Source organism: Gopherus evgoodei, chromosome 9 (assembly GCF_007399415.2).
Source record: "Gopherus evgoodei ecotype Sinaloan lineage chromosome 9, rGopEvg1_v1.p, whole genome shotgun sequence".
Taxonomy (NCBI): Eukaryota; Metazoa; Chordata; order Testudines; family Testudinidae; genus Gopherus; species Gopherus evgoodei.
Genome location: NC_044330.1, coordinates 35,660,618 through 35,682,020, shown reverse-complemented (window position 1 = coordinate 35,682,020; position 21,403 = coordinate 35,660,618). Strand labels below are relative to the sequence as shown.

The 21,403-nt window shown below is 40.7% G+C and overlaps 1 protein-coding gene across 3 annotated transcripts in view; it reads left to right on the top strand.

The window, feature by feature from the left end:
- The window catches only part of COL4A3 (collagen type IV alpha 3 chain), a 107,921-nt gene that overhangs the window by 78,949 nt on the left and 7,569 nt on the right, over positions 1-21,403 (top strand). For all 3 annotated transcript variants that reach the window (XR_004001929.1, XM_030574732.1, XM_030574731.1), the window contains exons 33-48: positions 869-958; positions 2,428-2,562; positions 3,353-3,451; positions 5,094-5,183; positions 8,035-8,174; positions 9,475-9,601; positions 9,890-9,970; positions 10,653-10,751; positions 11,786-11,836; positions 12,887-13,072; positions 13,708-13,838; positions 15,278-15,350; positions 17,072-17,143; positions 17,251-17,370; positions 19,731-19,829; positions 20,888-21,100. Coding sequence is in view for 2 of the 3 variants with exons in the window: in XM_030574732.1 (XP_030430592.1) it covers positions 869-958; positions 2,428-2,562; positions 3,353-3,451; positions 5,094-5,183; positions 8,035-8,174; positions 9,475-9,601; positions 9,890-9,970; positions 10,653-10,751; positions 11,786-11,836; positions 12,887-13,072; positions 13,708-13,838; positions 15,278-15,350; positions 17,072-17,143; positions 17,251-17,370; positions 19,731-19,829; positions 20,888-21,100 (1,806 nt within the window). In the remaining variant the exon portion in view is untranslated. The remainder of the gene's footprint in view (positions 1-868; positions 959-2,427; positions 2,563-3,352; positions 3,452-5,093; positions 5,184-8,034; positions 8,175-9,474; positions 9,602-9,889; positions 9,971-10,652; positions 10,752-11,785; positions 11,837-12,886; positions 13,073-13,707; positions 13,839-15,277; positions 15,351-17,071; positions 17,144-17,250; positions 17,371-19,730; positions 19,830-20,887; positions 21,101-21,403) is intronic.

The window sequence follows — 21,403 nt, the reverse complement described above, 5'->3', positions numbered from 1 at the left end:
CCAAGCCTAACTTTCTGCTGGCCCATCCCCCTGTACAAGAAACAGTTTCTGTTTTACATGAATTCTCCCTATCTGTTTAGCTTTTCATCTAGTATATGTCCTTCCTTCCGACTTCTGCTGTGGTAGAGGCCTTCTTTGCCTTATAAAATTTACTCCTGTAAATGCCATCATCCTTATTTTTTCTTAATTTCAGTACAGTGAAAGGAAATCCATTATTCATCTGCTTACTTTGATGTGTTCAAATACTGCATCTGATGCATGGATTTATAAAGACATAACTGAGATTAGAATCTGTCTCCCTCCAAGAGTTAACCAGAGCTTCCCCTGTTTCTTGGAATGGGCATCACCATGGTTGATAAGGAATATATTCTTAATGGTTTTAATATTTGTGAGGAGAAAGGAAGAAGTCAAGTGTGCACTGCTTCTTATTTACAGCCAGACTAAATGCTTCATTTTCAATGCCAAATATATTATGCATATCTTTTGTAAAATGCAACCCATAAAATTAATTATAGAAATATAGTGTGTCTGCAAATTATCTCATTAAATATAGTCTGTTAAAAGCCAAGGGTCAGATGCTGAATCCATACTCACATCAGTAACATTTGGGGATATTATACATGTACGGACTACTCACATTACTTAGGGTTGCAAGACTGGTCCCTAAAGAATGCTAAGTAAATGAGAAAATAATTGAAAATAAAAGAGAAAGTGATTACATAGTTAGATATTTACATATCACTACAAGTAATTAGCCACAAACATACATACATATTTACAGACATTTATTTTTCAAAACTAATGTTCTGGGAACACTTTACTAATCAAACACTTCAGAAACATGTTTTATATTTCTCCATTTCCCCAGGCCAAAGAGGAGAACGAGGTATAATGGGCAATTTAGGAATTCGTGGACCTCCTGGTGTCTTTGGACATCCAGGCATTCCAGGAAACAGAGGTGAGTTGCTATAATATTTACCATATCTAATTATTTAAGAACAGAGGAATTGCCATAGTAGATCAGACATGTGGTCTGTTTAATCCAGGATCTTGTCACCCATACTAGCTTGAATCATATGTTTCAGAAGATGCAAGAAACCCCAGACTAGGTAAATGTGGTATAATCTGCCCCCCCCCGGAAGGTCTAATCCTTATCCCTAATAGTTAGAGATTAATTAAAACTTGAAACGTAATATTCTATCACTTCCAGAATGCTTTTTCTTAGCATTAACTATTATAACTTTGTTACACAGGCACCAGCTTCCTCCTTGCACCCACTCTGCCCCAGGCCCCAGCCCCATTCCACTCCTTCCCCCAGACTCCCACCCCCCCTCTTCCCATCCCCACTCTACCCCAGGCCCTGCCTGCACTCCACCCCTTCCCTGAAACCTCCTGTCTCACCTCTTCCCACCCTGCCCCCACCCCTTCCTGTCCCCACTCCACCTCTTCCCACCCAGTTCCACCCCCTCTTCCAAGTGTGCCCTGTCCCAGCTTCTCTCCTTACCCCCAGCACCTCCTGTATGCCACAAAACATCTGGGGTGGAGGGGGAGGAGTTGACTGGCAGGGTGCCGGTGGGTGGAAGGCACTCGAGGGGGAAGAGCTGGCTGCCAGTGGGTGCTAAGCACCCACTAATTTTTTTTTGTGCGTGCTCCAGGTTTGGAGCACCCACCTATGCCTTCTTATGTAGATAAATGTCCAGTCTTTGAATCTTGCTAAATTCTTGGCCTTAACAAATTCCACAGTCCACTTATAAATTGAATGAAAAAGTATTTCTTTCTATCAGTTTTGAATTTGAAACCTTTTAATTTCATTGAATGTCCTCTTGTTTTGTGTTATGAGATGAGGAGAACAGAAGTTCCTCACCTACCTTCTCTAGACCATCAACTTTTAAAAATACTGTTATCAAGTCCCTTTTATTCATCTCCTTCCTAAAATAAACAATCCCAATCTTTTCAATCTCTCTTCGTATGAGAGTTGTTTTTTTTAATTTACACAATTTGTGAATTATTTCTGATGTGGGCATTCTAATTTCACCTCAGCAATCTCATTAAACAATTCACCATGAATCCATTCGTTGGTTAAATAATGATCTAAATAACATCATTTGGTTAGCCACACACTTGTGCACAGGCAACTCCAATTAAAACCAATGGGAATTTCTCATGATGAACTGATCAGGCCACTGGCATTCTGCCATTTCCTTGTAATAGTGGGAATGGAAGAAACCAAGTTGCCATTGTCTTCTCAGCTGAAGGTGAAAAAAGGAGTCTTGTTGAAGACTGCTGCTTTTAAGAAGCTTGTTCTTCCACCTCTTTAGGGTAGTCACATACAGTCATTCTTGAAAACAGTAGTATATTTTTGTTCCTTTTCCATTTACTGTCTGCTAGTCATATTTCCTCCGCATATTTCATTATATTGCTTTGCAGGTTCTCCTGGCCTTCCAGGACTGAAGGGAAAAAAAGGGTTTTTAGGGGCAAAGGGTGAACCAGGTGATAAAGGATTTCCTGGGCCATTAGAGACCACAGGGAATCCTGGGGATAAAGGAGAACCAGGATCAAAAGGTACATCTCTTTTTTTCTATTTAGTTTGAAAACAATTAGAGACAGATCATCCAAATTACAATTCAAACAGCCCAGCGACCCACAGCTTGTGGGTTGCCAGGACTGACTTAGATTTGCTGGGGCCCAGGGCCAAAGCCCAAGCCCCACCGCCCAGGGCCAAAGTTGGAGCCAGAGGGCTTCAGCCCTGGATGTGGGGTTCAGGTTACAGCCCCCTGCCTCAGGCTGAAGCCCTTGAACTTTGGCTTCCCCACCTATTTTCTCTTTTAAATTACTTATTACAATCCATATCCTAAAAAGTAATATCAGTGTGATGTTATATCAGGTGTGATATGCTGTCATGTCAGTAGTGTATGAAGTTTAGTCATGTGCTTTTGGTATGCATGCATTTGCAAACATTTAATAACCCATGCACGCAAAGACTTATGTGTGCCCACCCATTGGGTATTTGTGAGCAACAGATGGAATGTGCTCACAAATACCCGATTTGCAAAGGTACGCTGGTATTTGCTAGCGCCATGCACATATGTACACAAGCTGCATACACTTAACCTTTACAATCAGGCTTGTGGTGTTTTATAGATCTTCAGATACTCTTTTTTAATTCCATGTGAGAAATACTGGAAACTTTAACAGAGGGCCCTTGTATTTTGTGATGTGTTGGCTTGTAAGAGGATAACTCCAAATTAATCACATCAGGCTCCATTTTTCCTTTTCTGCTGCTTTTAAGAGATGATTTAATGATATTATGAGATACTGTTTTTAATTTTATTCCATACAATTGCTGCTATAGGATTTCCAGGAAGAATAGGTCTGAAAGGAGAAAGAGGAGATAAAGGTATTCAAGGATCAGCAGGGCTTGATGGGACATCAGGAATATCAGGTCTGCCAGGTATACAGCATCTGCTATGAAAACTAAAAGCTTAAATTTCTATAGCAGCATGTTTACAGTACTACATAGACTGTAGAGATGGTGGTAAGCACAAAGAAGAGTGCAAAACCATATTATTAATAATTTTATTTTATCTTATTATAACCTTAAAACTTTGATTACTTCACTTGAACTCTATTAATCTACCTCTGCTGTGATTATTTCAAGCATTCCAAAATTATGAGCAGCTTCAATAAGCTGCTAATTTACAAAAAAAAAATCTGCCCCCCCCAAGGTTCCCTTCTTCCCAGATGTGGAATTCCACCAGAATACATGGGTTTGATATGCAGGACAAGCAATATTAAGTCCTGAACCAATGACATGTCTAAGATCCAAATACCTCATGAGCCAGCAGAGCTAGAAATGGGTGCTTTGTACTATTGGAGAGATGTTTGGAATCCATTGTTTCCCCAGTGGTATAAAGCAATTGTAAGAAACTTCTAAAGTATTGTGGCATTAAGTTTGATAGAAAAGCTATTTTAGATACTTTAGAAGTTTTCTTATTTTAATTACAATTCTTCTCTCCCAATACATGATGTTGAGGGATGGTGTATTGAAAAGGGTTTATTGAGCCTGGACTGAGATGACATAGTTATTTACTCGGTTGTGGCTGTGCTACTTATGAGTTGCGCAGTCTTCTTAGGTTCATGTGGATAAAAGTTTGATGCCATATGCTGCATCACCATGTGTTCTTTTTAACTGTGTCTTTGAGATTTCTTTTTAGAAATCACATAATAATTAAATAAGTAGAAATATATCTGGACTTGTGCTCACAAAAATAGCCCACACCAGGTGAGAAATAGTCCATGTTAGATATCATTATTGATATCTAGTAGGCAACAGGAAGAGACCAGTACCAATAATAGGAGAAGGCAGTAACTAGCAGGAAAGAATGCTGGTGCTCCAGCTCTGTCCCTCTTTTTAATGTCTCATGTAGAGCAGAACCAAACTTCACCTGTCTCTATATGCAGCAGAACCAGCCAAAGTATGCATTGTGTCTATCAGAGACATTAGGCATATGGGTGGCAATTCTGAACTATATTAAATTGAAAAGTCACCAAACTAAAATGTGTCCACACTGACACAAGATAAGGTCATGAAGAAACTCCACAAACCACACAAGAAACTCTCAAATTCTCTCTAATCTTATTGCAAAGTATTTGGTGGATAGATAATGTAGGCCCTTGCAATGTGCCAGAAGGTCACCAGTCTCAGACCTACAAGGGAAGAAAAATCCAAAGTGAAAACAAAATCTTGATCTTTATCTCTGAAGTCCCTGATGGACTAGACTTGGGATATCACAGCTATGGAACTGCCATCCACAGGAACTAAGAACGACTGCTAACCTGCCAGTCTCCAGGTTGAAATACAACATCCATCTCTTTGCCATAGCTTTCCAAAAATAGTAGTAGTAATGAAAAATCTATACATGTGCTGGGCAGAGGAAGAAATTATATTTAGACTATTAATTGATTTATACACTTCTGAGATGCCATGGCAGTGAGCATGGGAATGGATACTTTGTGCTCATGATAAATGTACCAGGTAGCCTAAATCTGAGGCACACATGTTGAGACAATGTTGATACTTTGTCATCTGACAGGTCCCAAAGGATTTGTAGGTCTGCAGGGAATTCCTGGAAGACAAGGATTACCAGGACCTCCAGGAGACAGAGGTGATATGGGAGTGCCAGGTGAGTCTTCATAAAATCTTGTTACATATTCATATACTACATAGAAATAGCTGTACACTTACTGTGGGCACAATCCTGCATTACCTACTCAGACAAGTAATCTTTACCCCCTGAAGTACCTATTGACCTTATTGGGACTATTTGAATCAGCAAGGATTGAGCCCTATATCTGTATATATGGAACATGCTTATACTAAATTTAGTTCTACGTATGTACTTAGCATGCAAATCTTGTAATAAATTTACTGAATAGTATTTTAACTTAACTTAGCTGTTTTAACTAAATCAGTAATTAAAACCTGCTCTTATGCATCTGTGGTTAACTTTCTTACGGGGCTTGAAGATGTTGTTAGTATTTTGGAATAACATGTCAACGTATTAAAGTGAGATTGATCAACTTGAAAACAAGATTCAAATCCAGCTAAATAATGTTACTTTGCAAATTTTTTCCTGTGCTTTCATTTACTGTTTTCATCAGTTATGAAAGATGTGCCGAGACACTATTCGATATTGTTATAGCAACAGCAGTACAATTTGACTCATATGAGGCTCCTGCTATGCCTTTTTTTTTTTTTTTTCGTCCAATTGACTCATCTTTTCTAAGGTGAGAAGAAAAGCATGATGTCTCTGCATGGGTGGAGACTAGCAGAAGTGCCATGCAGGACCTGTACAGTGTTTCTGGAGAATGCAGTTAGAATTGGGCTGATATGTAGCAGTTTTATCTTGACATATAGTCACATGCCAGCCATGTGTTCATGGGTCTCTCTGAGGGAACTCCTGCTTGGAGTGAAAGCAGAAATGATTCCCTCAAGTGTATTTAGAGACCTATAAAGTGAGGGAGAGAAGCCTGAGAATCCACTGTGAGCACTGATGAGGAACAGCTCAGATTTTGCTGCAGAGTGCTGATATTTGGGCTGTTGTGGAAGAGTAAGAGGCTGGCTAAAGAACTCATGGTCAAGATCCCACAAGGGTGTTGGGAGCCACACACACAAATATACATAATTTACAATTAATTTCATGCAAAATGCAATGATCAAGTTGAGAAATAAGCTCTCAGAAATCAAGATACAATAACTCTCTGCTTAACTTTGTAGTTATGTTCCTGAAAATGCTACTTTAAGCGAAATGATGTTAAGCTAATCCAATTTCCCCATAAGAATGAATGGAAGTAGGGGGGTTAGGTTTTTGGTTGAGATGGTGAAGTCAGAGGGTGGAAGAGGGTAGGATATTTCCCAGGGAATGCCTTACTAAATGATGAACTAGCATTCGGCTGAGCCCTCAAGGGTTAACACTTGGTTGTTAATGCAGCCTCACACTCTGTAAGGCAGCACGAATGGAGGGAGGGGAGACAACATGGCAGAGAGAGACAGAGAAACACCCCATGTGTGTGAGATGAGCATTGCCCCTTTAAGTACGCTGATCCCACTCTAAGTACTTTGCCTTTTTAGTAGATCAGCAAATTGAGAGAGCAGCTGCTGCCAGCAAGCTCCCTCCGTCCTGAGCCCTGTTGTGTCCCCCCACTCCCTGTGGAGATGGGGTAAAGGAACAGGGGGCAGGAGCGGAGGGAGGGGGACACCCTGACATTAGCACGCCTCTTACCCCCCGCCCTCCCACACAGCAAGCAAGAGGCTCCCAGGAGCAGCTCCAAGGCAGAGGGCAGGAGTTGCATACTGCAGTGGGAGGAGGGACAGCTGAACTGCCTGGCAATTGATCGTCTGCTGTGTGGCTGCCGCACAGGGAATTTAGGGGAGTGGGGAGCTGCTAGGGGGGCTGCTGGTTCACCGTGGTTCCAAGCCCGTACCAGCTAGCTCCGACGGGCTGCTCTTTCTGCAAGCAGTGGACAAAGCAGGCGGCTGCCAAACGATGTTATAAGGGAACATTCTACAACTTTAAACTAGCATTTCTCTGATCAGCAACATAACAATGAAAAAACATTAACCAGGATGACTTTAAGTGAGGAGTTACTGTATTCAAAAAGGTGAAGCTGAAAGCTCAAATTTAATTTTTCTTGTCCTTATGCCTTATGGTCTCTTCATATCACTATGTATTTTTGTCAACTGACCCAATATGTGATGATATACCAATTTGTATAAGATTACAGAAGAAAATTTTGTTTTACGCTTTGGGCTAAATTTATTACTCTATGCGCTATTTTTTAAGCAGACCTCATTTTAACCTCAAATGGTGTGCCTGCAATTAACTGGAGGTATAAATGATACAATTTAGCAGTGTGACTATCTGATTTTCCATGTATATTAATGTTGTGCCTAACTGCTATAATTTCTGCAAATCCAATTAATAGCAGGCACAAAACAGCACCCACAGAATTTAAAGCCATTAAAAAATGTAGGGCATCACACCAATCTTGCAAAACATGATTGACACAAAATTCACAGGAAAATGCTGGGGGAATGTGATGATAGAGGAAAACTCTTCTAGGATTATCTCAAAGACTTCAGGTCTGATGCTCGAAAATTGATCCAAGAGTTATTTCAGGGATATTTCCCCCAAACTTCTATTATTAAAGTATTAGGAAAATGTCTTGATTTGCTGAAGTTAAACAAAGACAGAACTCGTTAAGATTGCTTGTGATAGCAGCTAATAAATGCAATGTACCTTCTGTAACTCATAACCTATACTATCTCAACTTTGCTGTTTTCCCTTACTACTTTTAATTGCAACCATTTCTTTTAATATGTATGTAAGAAAATAAAGTGTACTGTCAATTATTTGTTTTTCTTTAATGAAGGGTTGCTAACTAAAAAAATAGGCCATAAAGCATAGGAAGTATCTAGTATGATATGTAAGGGTGATGCTTTTGAGAGTGATACCTATATTTGCATCACTCCAGGTTCTAAAGGGGAGAGAGGATCTCAAGGTTTACCAGGACCATCCGGTGCACAAGGCCCTCCAGGCCTTCTTGGTTTTCCAGGTGATAAAGGAGAACCAGCTAGTTCATCATCTGGGCCTCCAGGAAAACCAGGACCAAAGGTACAGCAAGAAGACAACGGATAAGCTATGGTAATGACACAATAGGCAGCACCTTTGAATGCGGATGAAATAATCTGAAGTATAAGTAAGGGCAGAAAATTATTATGGAGCAAACCAACCCATTCAGTGCTGTAGGGAAATAATCTCCCGTTGTTGAGAAATATTGAAATCCTATTCTGTCAACATTTTAGGAGAAATCAATGAGTTGGGTTTTTTCCCTTGGGTCCAAGAGTTTCATATTTGTAAAGATGGAAACTTTTGGAATAATTTTCATATTTTTATTTATGAAAACTGGTCCTTTCGAGAATAAGAACTGGTTCTTAAAATGTTTACTGACTATTATCAAGTGGTACAGAAAAAAAAACAATTTTTCACATATAAAGAAAATAGCACAGTTTTAAAGTTGTGCATCGGTTTTTGACAAAGTAGTAATGTCATGATGAAACATGAGTTGTTACTTTTTTTAAACAGTTCAACTTTCTCTAGAAAACTTAGGCCATGTGACTGTAATTCAGTATCACATATTCAGGTCCAGGAGCAGCTAAAACCCACTTTTTCAAAGGCAAATTAACTGTAATCTATTTTACTTGCTGCATAAGATAATTTGAAATGTGTGGATCATCTTGTATGTTGTATTATACCTTAGGCATTCCATCCAATCTGTGAGTCTTGATTTTTATACCATGATCATGCCTGTTCTATCTAGGCACCATTACTTATTATCCTGGACCTATATGTAAGAACATACAAATTATATTGGGTTGGACCAACTATCCATCTACTTCAGAGCCTTGTTTTTGTCAGTGGCCTAAACCAGATAATTCAGATGAAGGTGGAAATTTAAAAAAAAAAACTCATCTGGACATTTGTGTACAACTATATATTATGGAGAAATTAATTCCCAGCCCCACAGAGGGTGACCGTTTTATATTCAGGAGCTGTTAAACCAACTAGTGTAAATGCAGATAAAGTGTATGTGCTGCTGGTGATACTGAGTGTGGGGGAAAATAGAGACCAGAGGTTCAAGGAACTGCTTTGTGAGATATTTAAAATACATTGGACATGTGTTTTAGAAACTAAGATCTCTCTTTGAAACCATCAGTGGTGCATTATAAAATTTTAGGAGCAACATTTCATATGCCTACTTTTATATTATTTTCTGTCTGCAGATCATCTCAGATAGCCATGATTATATCACATCAGCTTTAATAGATGTGATTTTTTTAAATGCTACTAATTCAATATGCATTTTAACTTAATGAAACACTTATCCAAAATGTATTTGGCTGCTGCTTCTTAGGGTGATCCAGGTCCCCCAGGAGAAATGGGAAGAAAAGGGGAAAGAGGATCACCAGGTCAGCCAGGACTTGTAGGAGAACCTGGACTAACTGGAAACAGGGGGGACTGTGGAAAACCAGGAGCTCCAGGTGAGTTTTGGTTTTGGAAAATGGTGAGATTTTACATGTTTTTAGCAAAAGGGAATCTCCTCCAAATCCTCCAGCAAAAATAACTAGGCCAGTTCCTCAGCTGATGAGAGTTAGCAAAGGACTATTGAAATTAAGGGAGCTTGTACTAGTTTACATCAGCTGAGAATCTGGTTAAAATAAAATAACAGTAGATCTAGAAAACCATTAACTCTGGATCCAGTATTGACTTAAATTCAGGGTGATGCAGCTTTTTCTTCTTTTTCTCCCAAACTCTCCCCCCATTTACAGGGCCATCTAAATGTGCTGGAGATACTGGCGCTAAAGGCTGCAAGGGGATGGCAGGACTGAGAGGCACTGAAGGCCCTCCAGGTTGGATTTTTATCCTCTCTCTCATTTCTTTCCCAGCTCTCTGCATTCTTGTTTGTTTTCTCTGTTGGCATGAGATAGTTGAGATTTTCAGTTTCTTCTGAGTTTTTTGCAAATTACTTTTATATATTTTTGAAATTGAGTTCTAAGGTTCTTTTAACATTTCCATGATAAAGCTATAGGTACAGTTTTATAAAGTTTTAGTACAGTTTTAAACCCAGAGAAAGGATTTTTAAAAAATCCGGACACTAAAGATAGCAGGGAGTTGTAATAGCCTCACAAGTGGTGAGAAAGGCCTGCTCTACCTTATGAAAGATCATTGAGATATCCACAGTGGATGAAAAAACCAAGATTTAGCTTCTTTTCTACTTCTGGCTATCAGAGAAGAGAGCGAAAAAGACAGAGCATGACAGTTCATTGCTAGAGTAATCAAGATCAGAACACTGATACATAGAGGGAGTTGTATAAGTATCTACTATACATTTTATTGAAGTGAAAACAATGGGGGAAATAGCCATTATCAACAAAATTAGTATTGAGTATTGTCATGGCCAGATTCCGGTCTCATTTACACCAAGGTAAATCTGAAGTAGTGCTGTTGACTTCCATGAAATTACTTTAGATTTATACTAGTATAAGAGAGGTCAGATAAGTAAAAATGAAAATGACAGTTTATAATTCTCAGGTGCAATAGGAGCCCCTGGAGCTGACGGAGCTGTTGGGGAAAGAGGGAATCAAGGACGGGATGGTATTCCTGGCTCCCCAGGGGAAAAGGGAGAACGAGGTACTGCAGTATAATATTTTCATTGTATTTTAAACTCATTTCCTTTCCTGTTCACAATTCTTGTCACTCCTGTGGGCTAAAAGAGAAATCCCTGAAGTACAAAAATTATGTTGGTAACTAAAAGGTTTCTTTCACACTTCACGAACTTTCTGTATGGATTTTGCATAGGACATCAAAATACAGTATATACACATGACTCCTGAATGACATTTCTGGTTTATCATGATCATTACATAGTCCATTTTAATGTCTGCTTCTACAAAGGTCAGAGTATTGCTGCTAACGTCTTAGGTGACCTCAAAAATGCTCTAAGAGTTAGAGATTTTACACGTTTATGATGAAGCAACAGCCTCAACTTCTAGATGGAATAAGAGCTTAGCAGCCAATCTTGGGTTTACTCGTATGAATAAAATTATTCACCTGCCTACATCTTTGCAGGATCCAGCCCTTCAGCTCTCAAATACTTCAGTTAGATGCTCTTCATCTTTTTCCCCAGCAGCCACAGAAAGTTACAGTTCTTCCTCATTTACAGAAGAAAAGTGTTTTCATATTTTTAGCCTCAAGGTTCTTGTTTGTGTTTTAGTATAAAAACAGATATTCAGTATTTTTTCTTCATATCGAGTTCTTAATAATGACTGTCATATTATTTTCACTTTTCACATACGCAAGTTTCTTTTCTCGTTTTTCTTAGCTGCTGATTTAAAACAAAGTCAGTGTTTTTCCTGGCTTTTGCTTTTTCTTCAGTGTGTGTGTGTGTGCGTGCGTGTGTGAAAATAGGCTTTAGCACTGGTAAAATAAGCCTTAAATATGACTGTAAAATGTGCCTCCCACATAAAAAAAGATGGTACTTCATTCGTATTTCCGAGTAGCAGCATAACACAAATCCAAACTAATAAAGATTTTTCAGATAATTAAAATGTGATGTTTGATCTAGTATATATTGAACAAATGTATGGAATGTTAGACAAATATAACATGTATCTTCCACCAGTGCTTAGGGTCTGTTGAGTCACACGTGAAATGTTATTTTGCAGGTGCACCAGGGTGGCAGATTAAAGGCCCGCAAGGTATTTCTGGTCCTAAAGGTGAGTTTTCTTTTCAGATACCATAAGTTTGGTTTTTAAACAGGTTTGGGGATTTTTTTGCTCCTTTTTTAAGCCAAATTCTGCACTTGGATGCTTAAATTGTCACTTAGGCTCTTTAAAAAGAGGGAGAGTGAGGCTGTAGTTAAAACCAGTGATCTGGCCGTATTGGTTAGGTTTCAAGATGTCTTACCTGTACAGTTAAGTCTATATAATACAGAGAAATCAGGGACATATTTTCTGCTTTTATAAAGGTGTAGTCAAACACAGGAGTCCAGTTTTGTTTTTTATTGCAGTTTGATTACCAGGAAATGTTCTAACACAGGTAGCTGTTGCTACTGTGCACTAACCATTGTCTGCCAGAATAAAAGAAAGCCACATCCATTTCTTTTCATGTAAATTCCTTTTCACTTTTTTTCAGCTCTCTCTTCTTGTACCTACATGGCTGGAGTTGCAAGAGGGGAAATGATTTCCTGAGCGTGACAACAGCAGTTCCCAGTCTCTGTATTTTGCATTGTTTTTCTAGTACTGAGAGAGATCCAATAACATCCCTCAGTAATTAAAAGATTTCCCTTCACATGTAAAATAAGGAGTTCAAGAACAGCACTATGAACAAAATAAGTCCGTTCTGGATCCTGATATTTTTAGCTGTGGCTTGGTTTAAAAGGATTTGCCAGTTCCATCTGCAAAACTATAGCATTTTTTTATCATGGCAACCAAGAATCCCATGCTGTTCTTTCTTCCTCAAATCTTTCCACTCCTTTGTCAAAATAACTCCTTTGCACAGCCAAGCTCTCCAGTGCAGTCTCAGAGGAACAGCAGCATGTTACCCGTCCCACAGTTAGTGCTGCCTGCCCTGAGCTACATTGCCTTACAACAAGAAGTTGTCTTGTGTAACAGACGGGCACTTGGCACCTACACCTACTCTGACAACAGTCCCATTTTCAACATATAATAAATGTGTGTATTCTTGGTTGTGGGGATTCTGAAAGTAATGGCTGCCTTCCTGAAAATTATCTCAGAACTTATTATGCAACTTTTTATGTTTCACAGGAATCAAAGGTGATGTGGGGATTCCTGGTTGTCCAGGACCAGAAGGTATTAAAGGTCTAATGGGGGATCCAGGACCAATTGGACCTCCTGGATTGAATGGAAAGCCAGGATTCCCAGGTGCACCAGGCATAATGATTCCCGGCCAGAAAGGAAATAGAGGTCTTGCCGGAGTGGATGGGAGACAGGGTGTGTTGCTCTTATTTCTTATTGATGCAAAAAGAAGTTTTAGTATCTAGTGGAGATGGTTTGGCAAATCTAGACTCACCGGTGACGGGGGCTTATGCACTTTATGATTAAACAGATAATTGCTTTATCAGTTGGTGTATCTTTCCCACTGCAGAACCCAACGTACGTCCACACAGTGAAACATAAAATCAAAATAACATAATGGATCTCAATCCATGAACCACATCTTTGCTAAAATCGCAATACCTCCCCTGACCCCTACATAAACTTGTTTTCCCTTGGATCCTGCACCAGGCCTGGGCCAGTGGGTTTGCACAGGTATTAGCAAGAGCCTACTTAAAGGCAAGGAGGTAGCACTGGTGTCACTTAAAGCCTAGTTTGGTAACTGATGCTGGGTGCAGGATGGAAATAACCCAGCTTTCAACCCAGACTTTAGGTTGTATGTGCAGGGCTGGCAGTTGGAAAAAATACACGTTTATGCTTCTTGCTCTGGAATCATCGAGGGACAATGAATGTGGAGCCCCATGATGCCACTTCTGCAGAGTCAATTTCCATGGCAGAGCTGTGCTGTAAATAATGCTGCCATGAAATATGCCTACTGGTTGCCTTTACTGATTCAGCACTTTTTAATGTAGGTATTCCTGGTATTCCAGGATCTTCTGGAACCCCTGTGTACAGCATAAAAGGAAACAAAGGTATTAGAGGTATAGATGGCATACCAGGACCACCAGGATTGGTAGGCAATATTGGTCCTCAAGGTTTAACAGTAAGTGAAAATGAATACTCCTTTCTCACTCACTTTTTAATTTCACAGTTTTGGTGAAAATTACGCCGCAAAAAGTTGTGATGTAAGAAAGAAATTAAGGTGAAGTATTTGTGCATAAGCTTCAGAGGGCATCTGTGATAAATGAAGGGATGGGGGGTAGCTCCCTTTTATAGACACCCAGCCAGCCAGTTAGCTGTTCTCTACTTGCTTCACCTGTAAAGGGTTAAAAAAAACCATAGGTAAAAGGAAGGGAGTGGGCACCTGACCAAAAGAGCCAATAGGAGGGCTAGAACTTTTTAAACTTGGGGGGAAAAAGCTTTCCCTTTGTCTGTCTGTCTGTCTGTTGTCCTCCTGGAGAGGGGAGACAGAGCAGCAATGCTGTAAGAAGCTTGTGCCAGGTATGAAAAATCATACCTAGAAACTACTCATTTGAAACCCCAGATATGTAAGTAGATCAGGAAATGTCTAGGAAGACGCAATTTGGTTTCTCTCTCTTATTTCTGTAAGGCTTATTTACTCCTCTGTGCTAATCCCCAAATGCTTTTGTTTTGCTTGTAACCTTTAAGCTAGACCTCAAGCAAACCATTCTTGATGCTTAATTATTGTGTTTCCTCTTTTTAAATCTAGCAATAGCCAAAGTTCCAGATGTATTTTCTTTTTGTTTTTAATAAAATTTATCTTTTTTTAAGAACAGGATTGGGTTTTTTGTGTCCTAAGAGGTTTGTGCATATGTTGTTTAATTAGCTGGTGGCAACAGGTGATTTGCTTTGTTTTCTTTCTCAACTCTTCCCCAGATGAGAGGTGAAAGGTCTTTAAGGGTACCCCACGGGGAGGAATTCCTAAGTGTACTTCCTGTGTTCAAAGTTGTTGTTTTTTTTTGCATTTGGGTGGTGGCAGCATCCACCCATCCAAGATCAGAGAGAAGCTGTAACCTTGGAAGTTTAATACAAGCCTGGCGTGGCCAGTATTAATAGTTAGAATCCTTGCAGGCCCCCACCTTCTGCACTTGGAGTGCCAGAGTGGGGAATCAGCCTTGACAGCATAGAACACATCACCATGAATTTATAGTAGTTTCCTTGCTTTTGCTGTTTTATCATTCCTGAGTGTAGCTCTTGATGGACGAAATTCTGTTTACTTGTTTACTTCTTAACAGTGGGCAGAATATTTTTAGTGTGCTTGCAAACACGTACGGTCAGTTGTTGTCTGATTATAGTATGTTTGTAGGCCCATTTTGCAATAGCTCAGATATTTCCCCTTTGGACATTCTCTCTCAATTTTTAGTTGAGTTGTATAAATTATTGAACATGTTTTATGTCATTCTGTTTGCCTGAAAAATGCATAGTCAGTAACATATCAAATTCTGAGTAAAAACCCAGACAGTATATCTTGCAATGTCTGAGTACTGCTATGATTTTTCTTCATGCTTGTCTGACTTGCAGGGAGTTGAAGGCATCCCAGGCAATGCAGGCCCTAGCGGTGAACCTGGCTTTCCAGGACTTCCAGGTGTAACAGGTATTCACCTATTTATTAAACAAACTTTTGTGGACAGCACAGTACCAGTTGTATAACTGGAGACATGGAACCTTCTTAGGGCTTGGCTACACTGGAGAGTTGCAGCGCTGGTGGTGGGTTTACAGCGCTGCAACTTAGTAACTGTCCACACCTGCAAGGCACATCCAGCGCTGCAACTCCCTGGCTGCAGCGCTGGCTGTACACCTGGTCTGCTTGGGGTGTAACAATTGTAGCACTGGTGATGCAGCGCTGCTCATCAAGTGTGGCCACCAGAAGCGCTGTTATTGGCCTCCAGGGTATTAGGAGGTATCCCAGAATGCCTGCTCACAACAAACCGGAAGAATGGCTGAACTCCAAGCTTCCTCGAGCTGCTTATCTAAAAAACAAACACAGCTGCTGTTTGCTCCAGCGAGAGCGGAGGCAGGCAGGGGAATTGCTGTGGAAGGTTCACAGCTGTTTGCTTGAAGACAGAAGTCACACAGCAGAGGGGGAGGGGGGAGTCCGTGTTGAGCAGCTGCTTATGTGGTCTGAAGGCTATTTAGGAGTGCATAATTTGCATTTAGTGAATAAGAGAGGGGTGGGGAAAGGGCTCGAAACTTTTAAATTGATTGCAGGTTGGTGATGTGTATGTTCTAGTCCTTAGAACTTGCAGCAGGGAGCTGACAGATGCAAAAATCCTCTCTCTCTCTCTCTCTCTCTCTCTCCCCCACGTTCCCCCTCACCCCCCTCTTTTGAAAAGCACATTGCAGCCACTTGAACGCTGGGATAGCTGCCCACAATGCACCACTCCCAACAGCGCTGCAAATGTGGCCACACTGCAGCGCTGGTAGCTGTCAGTGTAGCCACACTGCAGCGCTTTCCCTACACAGCTGTACGAAGACAGCTGTAACTCCCAGTGCTGTACAACTGTAAGTGTAGCCATACCCTTAGTAAAACGTGGCTGTAGAAGGGTCAGAGATGGAAAGTTCACCAGAAGACCAGGTTTGCTCACAACTCATCCTCTCCGGGTTGTTTTATTGCAGAGATTCTGGTTTAGCCCAACCTGATAAAAAGCATCTGCCTTCCCTCTATGCAATTTTTCAATCAATAAACTCATAATACAAAACAGGGTGACTCCTATGAGTTTGAGACCTTTCAGCCATGGTTTCTAGTCAGCACAGCCAATTTTACCCTATTCCTATCCACCAGGATCCATCACTATGCACAAGAACACTGTAAGAATTTGGGGGAAGGTTTGCCAAATGATTCTTTGGGATACATTCCACCCATAGCTGATTGATTTTACGTAAAAATGTTATGGGGGTTGGGATGAGGATACATTTTTAGTTTGCCACAACCCCAGTTCTTCGGGTCAGGGACTGTCTTTTATGTTTGCATAGCACCTGGTTGGGCTTCTGTATGCTATTTTAATACAGGATAATGCATTTTATTGCCAACACAGCCCTGGGCAAATGACCAGGATTCCATCCCATATTTGGCAGCTGTTAAAAATAAATATCTGTATTGTATATTTTATTCTGTATTGTAAATTGACTAAATAATTGAGCATCAGTAATCATGGAACCCTACAGTGCCATTTTTACCAAGTAAACAGTCACTGTAGCTTTTTTGTTAAGACTCTGTGAGATCTTGTACCTGGAGGATTCTGAAATGAATCTCTGAAACCACCGACAGTTCTTTTGGCTTCTACAATCATGCATGTGTCTACCCTTCCTTTTTAGGAGAAAAGGGTAATCGAGGACCCCCTGGACCAATGGGTGCAGCTGGACCTATCGGACCAAAGGGTCCCCCTGGTAACCATTATTGCAGTCCTTCTCATTCTAGTGCCCCAAAACTTTGTTTTTGGGGAGTGGGATGTTAATATAAAGCATTCAGCTCTTTGTTGTATTTCCACTTTTAGGTCAGCCTGGAGCACCTAGTAAAGCAACATATATCCCAGGAAACCAAGGACCTGCTGGGTCACCTGGAAGCCCAGGACTAACAGGAGATCCAGGGCCTCAAGGGCCACCAGGATTACATGGTATATGTTTTACCATTTGCCTAGGCTACTTGATGAGACTTGTTCATGGTTGGCTGGCACCCTGAATTTTTGCATAGACACATTTATCTCTCTTAATATCACTTTCCTTTTTTATTGTTTTTTAGTGTTATATTGACAGGCTCCTGTTCATAACTTTACCCCTAGTTCACTGGGTTGGTGAGCAGTTCCCTTAACATAGACCTGTGCAAAAAACAATTCACAAACATTTTTGTCATGCTGTTCACAATTTCCTTTTGAGCAGATTCATAACAGTTATAGTTGTAAAAGGTGATTCATCTTGACAAAAAATACCTGTTATAATACATAACGAAATGTGTATCTCTTTCAGGGGTTGACCTCACAGCATTTTTGTTTATGATTGTCATGTGGAGGCATTTGTTTGGGGTTTTTGTCTACTTCATGTCAGCTCAGAAATTGCTTTTTGAAGTATCCTGGCCCCCATCAGGATGAGTATTCTCATCCCAAAGGTTCTTAAATGAAAGACAGGAGCCAAGTAAACTCATCCCACTTCCTCTCTACTCCTGTTCCCTTTTTTGTTTTCACTCTCCCGACAACGTACCTCTGATTCTTACCATTTCAGTCAGAAAGTTCCAAAGGAGACCTTCCTCCCACTGAGTGGAGAGCCTTTTGATCTCTTTCCATTTTAGCTTAGCTGATCTTGCCTCTGAGATATCTCTCAGACTGAAGGAGGGGATGAGACCAGCCAGCAGGGAAGTGGAGCAGATCAGGCATGCCAGAGAAGTGGGTATTCCTAGCAGAAGCACATAAGGCCAGTTAGAACTACTGAAAATCCTGAACCAGCACCTCTTAGCAACCAAAATCAATTTCTGTTTCATGCTGTGGTCGTCCTCTGAAATCTGGCCAGTCCTTAAGGTGTAAGCTTCCCAAGACTTAGCCGGTTACTTGATGGTTAACAAAAGCATAGAATAAAGGAACATTTTTGTCTCTTACAAGAAAATTTATCTTATATTGGAATCTAAATTATTTATGCATCTAAGAGCAGCAACTCGTACCATTTTGGATTGCTATTGTACTTTTGGAAAATTTCAATAAAACAACAAATGCTGCAAAAGGTATATAGTTGGGCCTCGATTTACACTATGGTTACGATCTTGAAAAAACATCGTACAAATAGAAATTGCATAAAATGATACCAAGGGTCTATGGGAAATAAGAGGTTAGGTTCCAGGTTCGCAAGATGACCTCCCTAATTTATCCAATACGGTTTTATTTAAAAATTTTAATGAAATTTAAACTTGCTACTAACCTTTACTGATGCTGAGGATGAACTTGATATGATAATGATAATGATAATGCGGTTTAAGTCAGAATGCCGACGGTTCATCTGGGGTGTCTGGGGAGGCCAGGGAGCGTGAAGCAGTGGCATAGCCAGGTCAGGACACTTTGGTGGGCCCCAACTTCAGGTGGGTGGGCATTGATGGGGGCAGGCATGGTAGGCAGGAAGGATCAGGGCCTCCGCCCCTCACCCCCTCAGCTGACCTTGTGGGGGGTCAATGGACACTCCGCTCAGGAGCCCCTACACCCCAGTGGTGCACCCAGGGAGCAGGGTCAGGGTGCAGGGGACCCCACTCCACCGGCCCGGTGCTTGCTCCATTCTGCCTGCCCAGCCCTCCAGTCGGAGAGTGGGTCGGGGTGCAGGGGCTTGCCTACTCCCCAGCTGGAATGCTAGGTGGGTGAAGTGGGGTGCCATCCCCCCCCGGGTGTGCACCTGGGGCACGGGGGGGAGGGGGCTGGCCAGAATGTCCATCACCCCCCAGCAAGGACGGCTTCAGGGGGTTAGGGGAGGCAGCCTCCCTCCTGCCTATCCTCTCCTACCCCCGTCATTGCCCACTCACCCAAAGTCAGGGCCCACCCAAGTGTCCCATCCTGGCTGTGCCACTGATCTGCGCATCTTGGTTACCACGCCACACCATGTAAAAGAGAATCCATACCATGTACAAAAATAAAGGGCCACAATTAATTTACCGTGCAAAAAACCCATGTACATCGAGGCCTGACTCTGTTAATTTTATTGTTAGTTTTGTAACAATCTATTGTGAAAATTAAAACTTTCTACATATAGCTACTATTTTTATATCATCTTCCTAATTTATTTGATGCAAAATCTGGTGACAGAAATATTATAGAATTCTGACTTTAAAGCATTGGATTCTATAGAAAATTGTGCCACAGTATCTGCTATTATGAAGCTGCACTCAGGTGTTGTTTGTCTGGCTGGCTGGTTTTGTTTTGTTTGTTTGTTTGTAATTGGTAATTGTGCATATGTAGAATAATTATTGTTATGTTAACATATATATATTCTTGTGTATACAACACAGGACCTCAAGGTGTGAAAGGCCTACCAGGCCATTGTGGAAATCCAGGCATACTTGGACCAGTTGGTCCAAAAGGAGACAAAGGATTTCAAGGACAAAGAGGTACAGTGAAGGAGACATAGCTCTTTGTGTCCCATCATACTGAAGTTGTAGATAAGTTGGACTCCAGTTTCTGGGGATCCTTCCCTTCAGATACAAATTACATTATGACACCCTCACTCAGGCCTAGATTCAGCAAAGCACTTATGCACATGCTTAACTTTAAACACATGAGAAGTTCCATTAAAATCATCTCTTTTCAGATCTCATTTGAAAACATACCTTTCCTCCCTTGGTTATGCTGCTTAACTTCTCCGTCCCTCTGTGATTGACCATGGTTGTTTGTTTATTTAGAAGTCCATGTCCATCACCAAGCACCAAGGCTCCTTACTTCTTATATAACAGTCAATTATAGAACAGCAAATTAGAACTGCTTGTTTTAAGTCATTCACCATAAAATGTTTTTACATTTACCACTCTCCTGCAAAGGAAACCATGTTTTTTAGCACTGTGCGTTTGGGAAGAATGCTGTATAGAATCAAATTGCATTGTATTTTATAATTAATATTGTTTTATTTGTTCCATACAAAAGCTATTTACGTACCTTTTCCGGTGAACAGGATTTAAAACATGTATTGGTTTTGTACAATATCTGTTTGTATAATGTACATGAAATTATCAAATTTCTCAAGTTAGGTGAGAATTTAAAAATAGAGTTTTTGTAGAAAGATACATGTAGATATATATGGGACAATAGCTTGATGCAGAGAGACAGTGTATTTCAGGGGATCAGACATTCACGTGGGAGTGAGGAGTTCAAGTTTCTATTCCCGACTCTCCTGCTGTGTTACCTTCCACAGGTCATTTCAAGTCTCTTTGCCTTCCCTGCTATTGTCTGTCTTGTCTCTTTAGAGTGCAAGCTCTTTGGGACAGGGTTGTTTGTCTGGTGGGGACTCTAGAGGCTACTGGAAGGCAGATAATAACAATATTTAAATTGTTGAACTATTGAAAATTTTGTTTCCGGATGGGTTCAGTCACTTCAGAAACCAATCAGAGACATACTGTTTAAAGAGTAATAGGATAAAAATATGTATGTTTTGGTGTTTTGGTTTTTTTTACAGGACCTCCTGGGCTTATTGGCTTTCCAGGAGTACGGGGCCTACCTGGTTCCCCAGGTATTTCCATACCTGGTCCAACAAGAAGAGGCTTCATCTTTACCCGGCACAGCCAGTCAACAAAGATTCCTTCATGCCCATCTGGGACAGCTCTGATCTACAGTGGTTATTCTCTTCTCTTTGTACAAGGAAATGAGCAAGCACATGGCCAAGACCTTGGTATCATCTTAGAAAGAATTTTAAAACCATTATCTGTAAAACCCATGGCCACCTTATTGAATAGGACAGTAAGCCTAAACTAGTGATGAGAAAGGCAAATGTGCAGTAGATATCTCATCATTTACCTGAAATGAAAATACCAGTCAGAGATACTAAGCTCCACTGTACACTAAGGGCTAGATAGTGCTCATGCAACCAGTCCCATAAAAGGGGAAGTAAGTAGCTCTAGTACCTCACGAGAGACCCAGGGAAGGAATCCTGGCTCAGGGAGACAGTTCCTTCCCAGCATCCCCATCTCCTTTG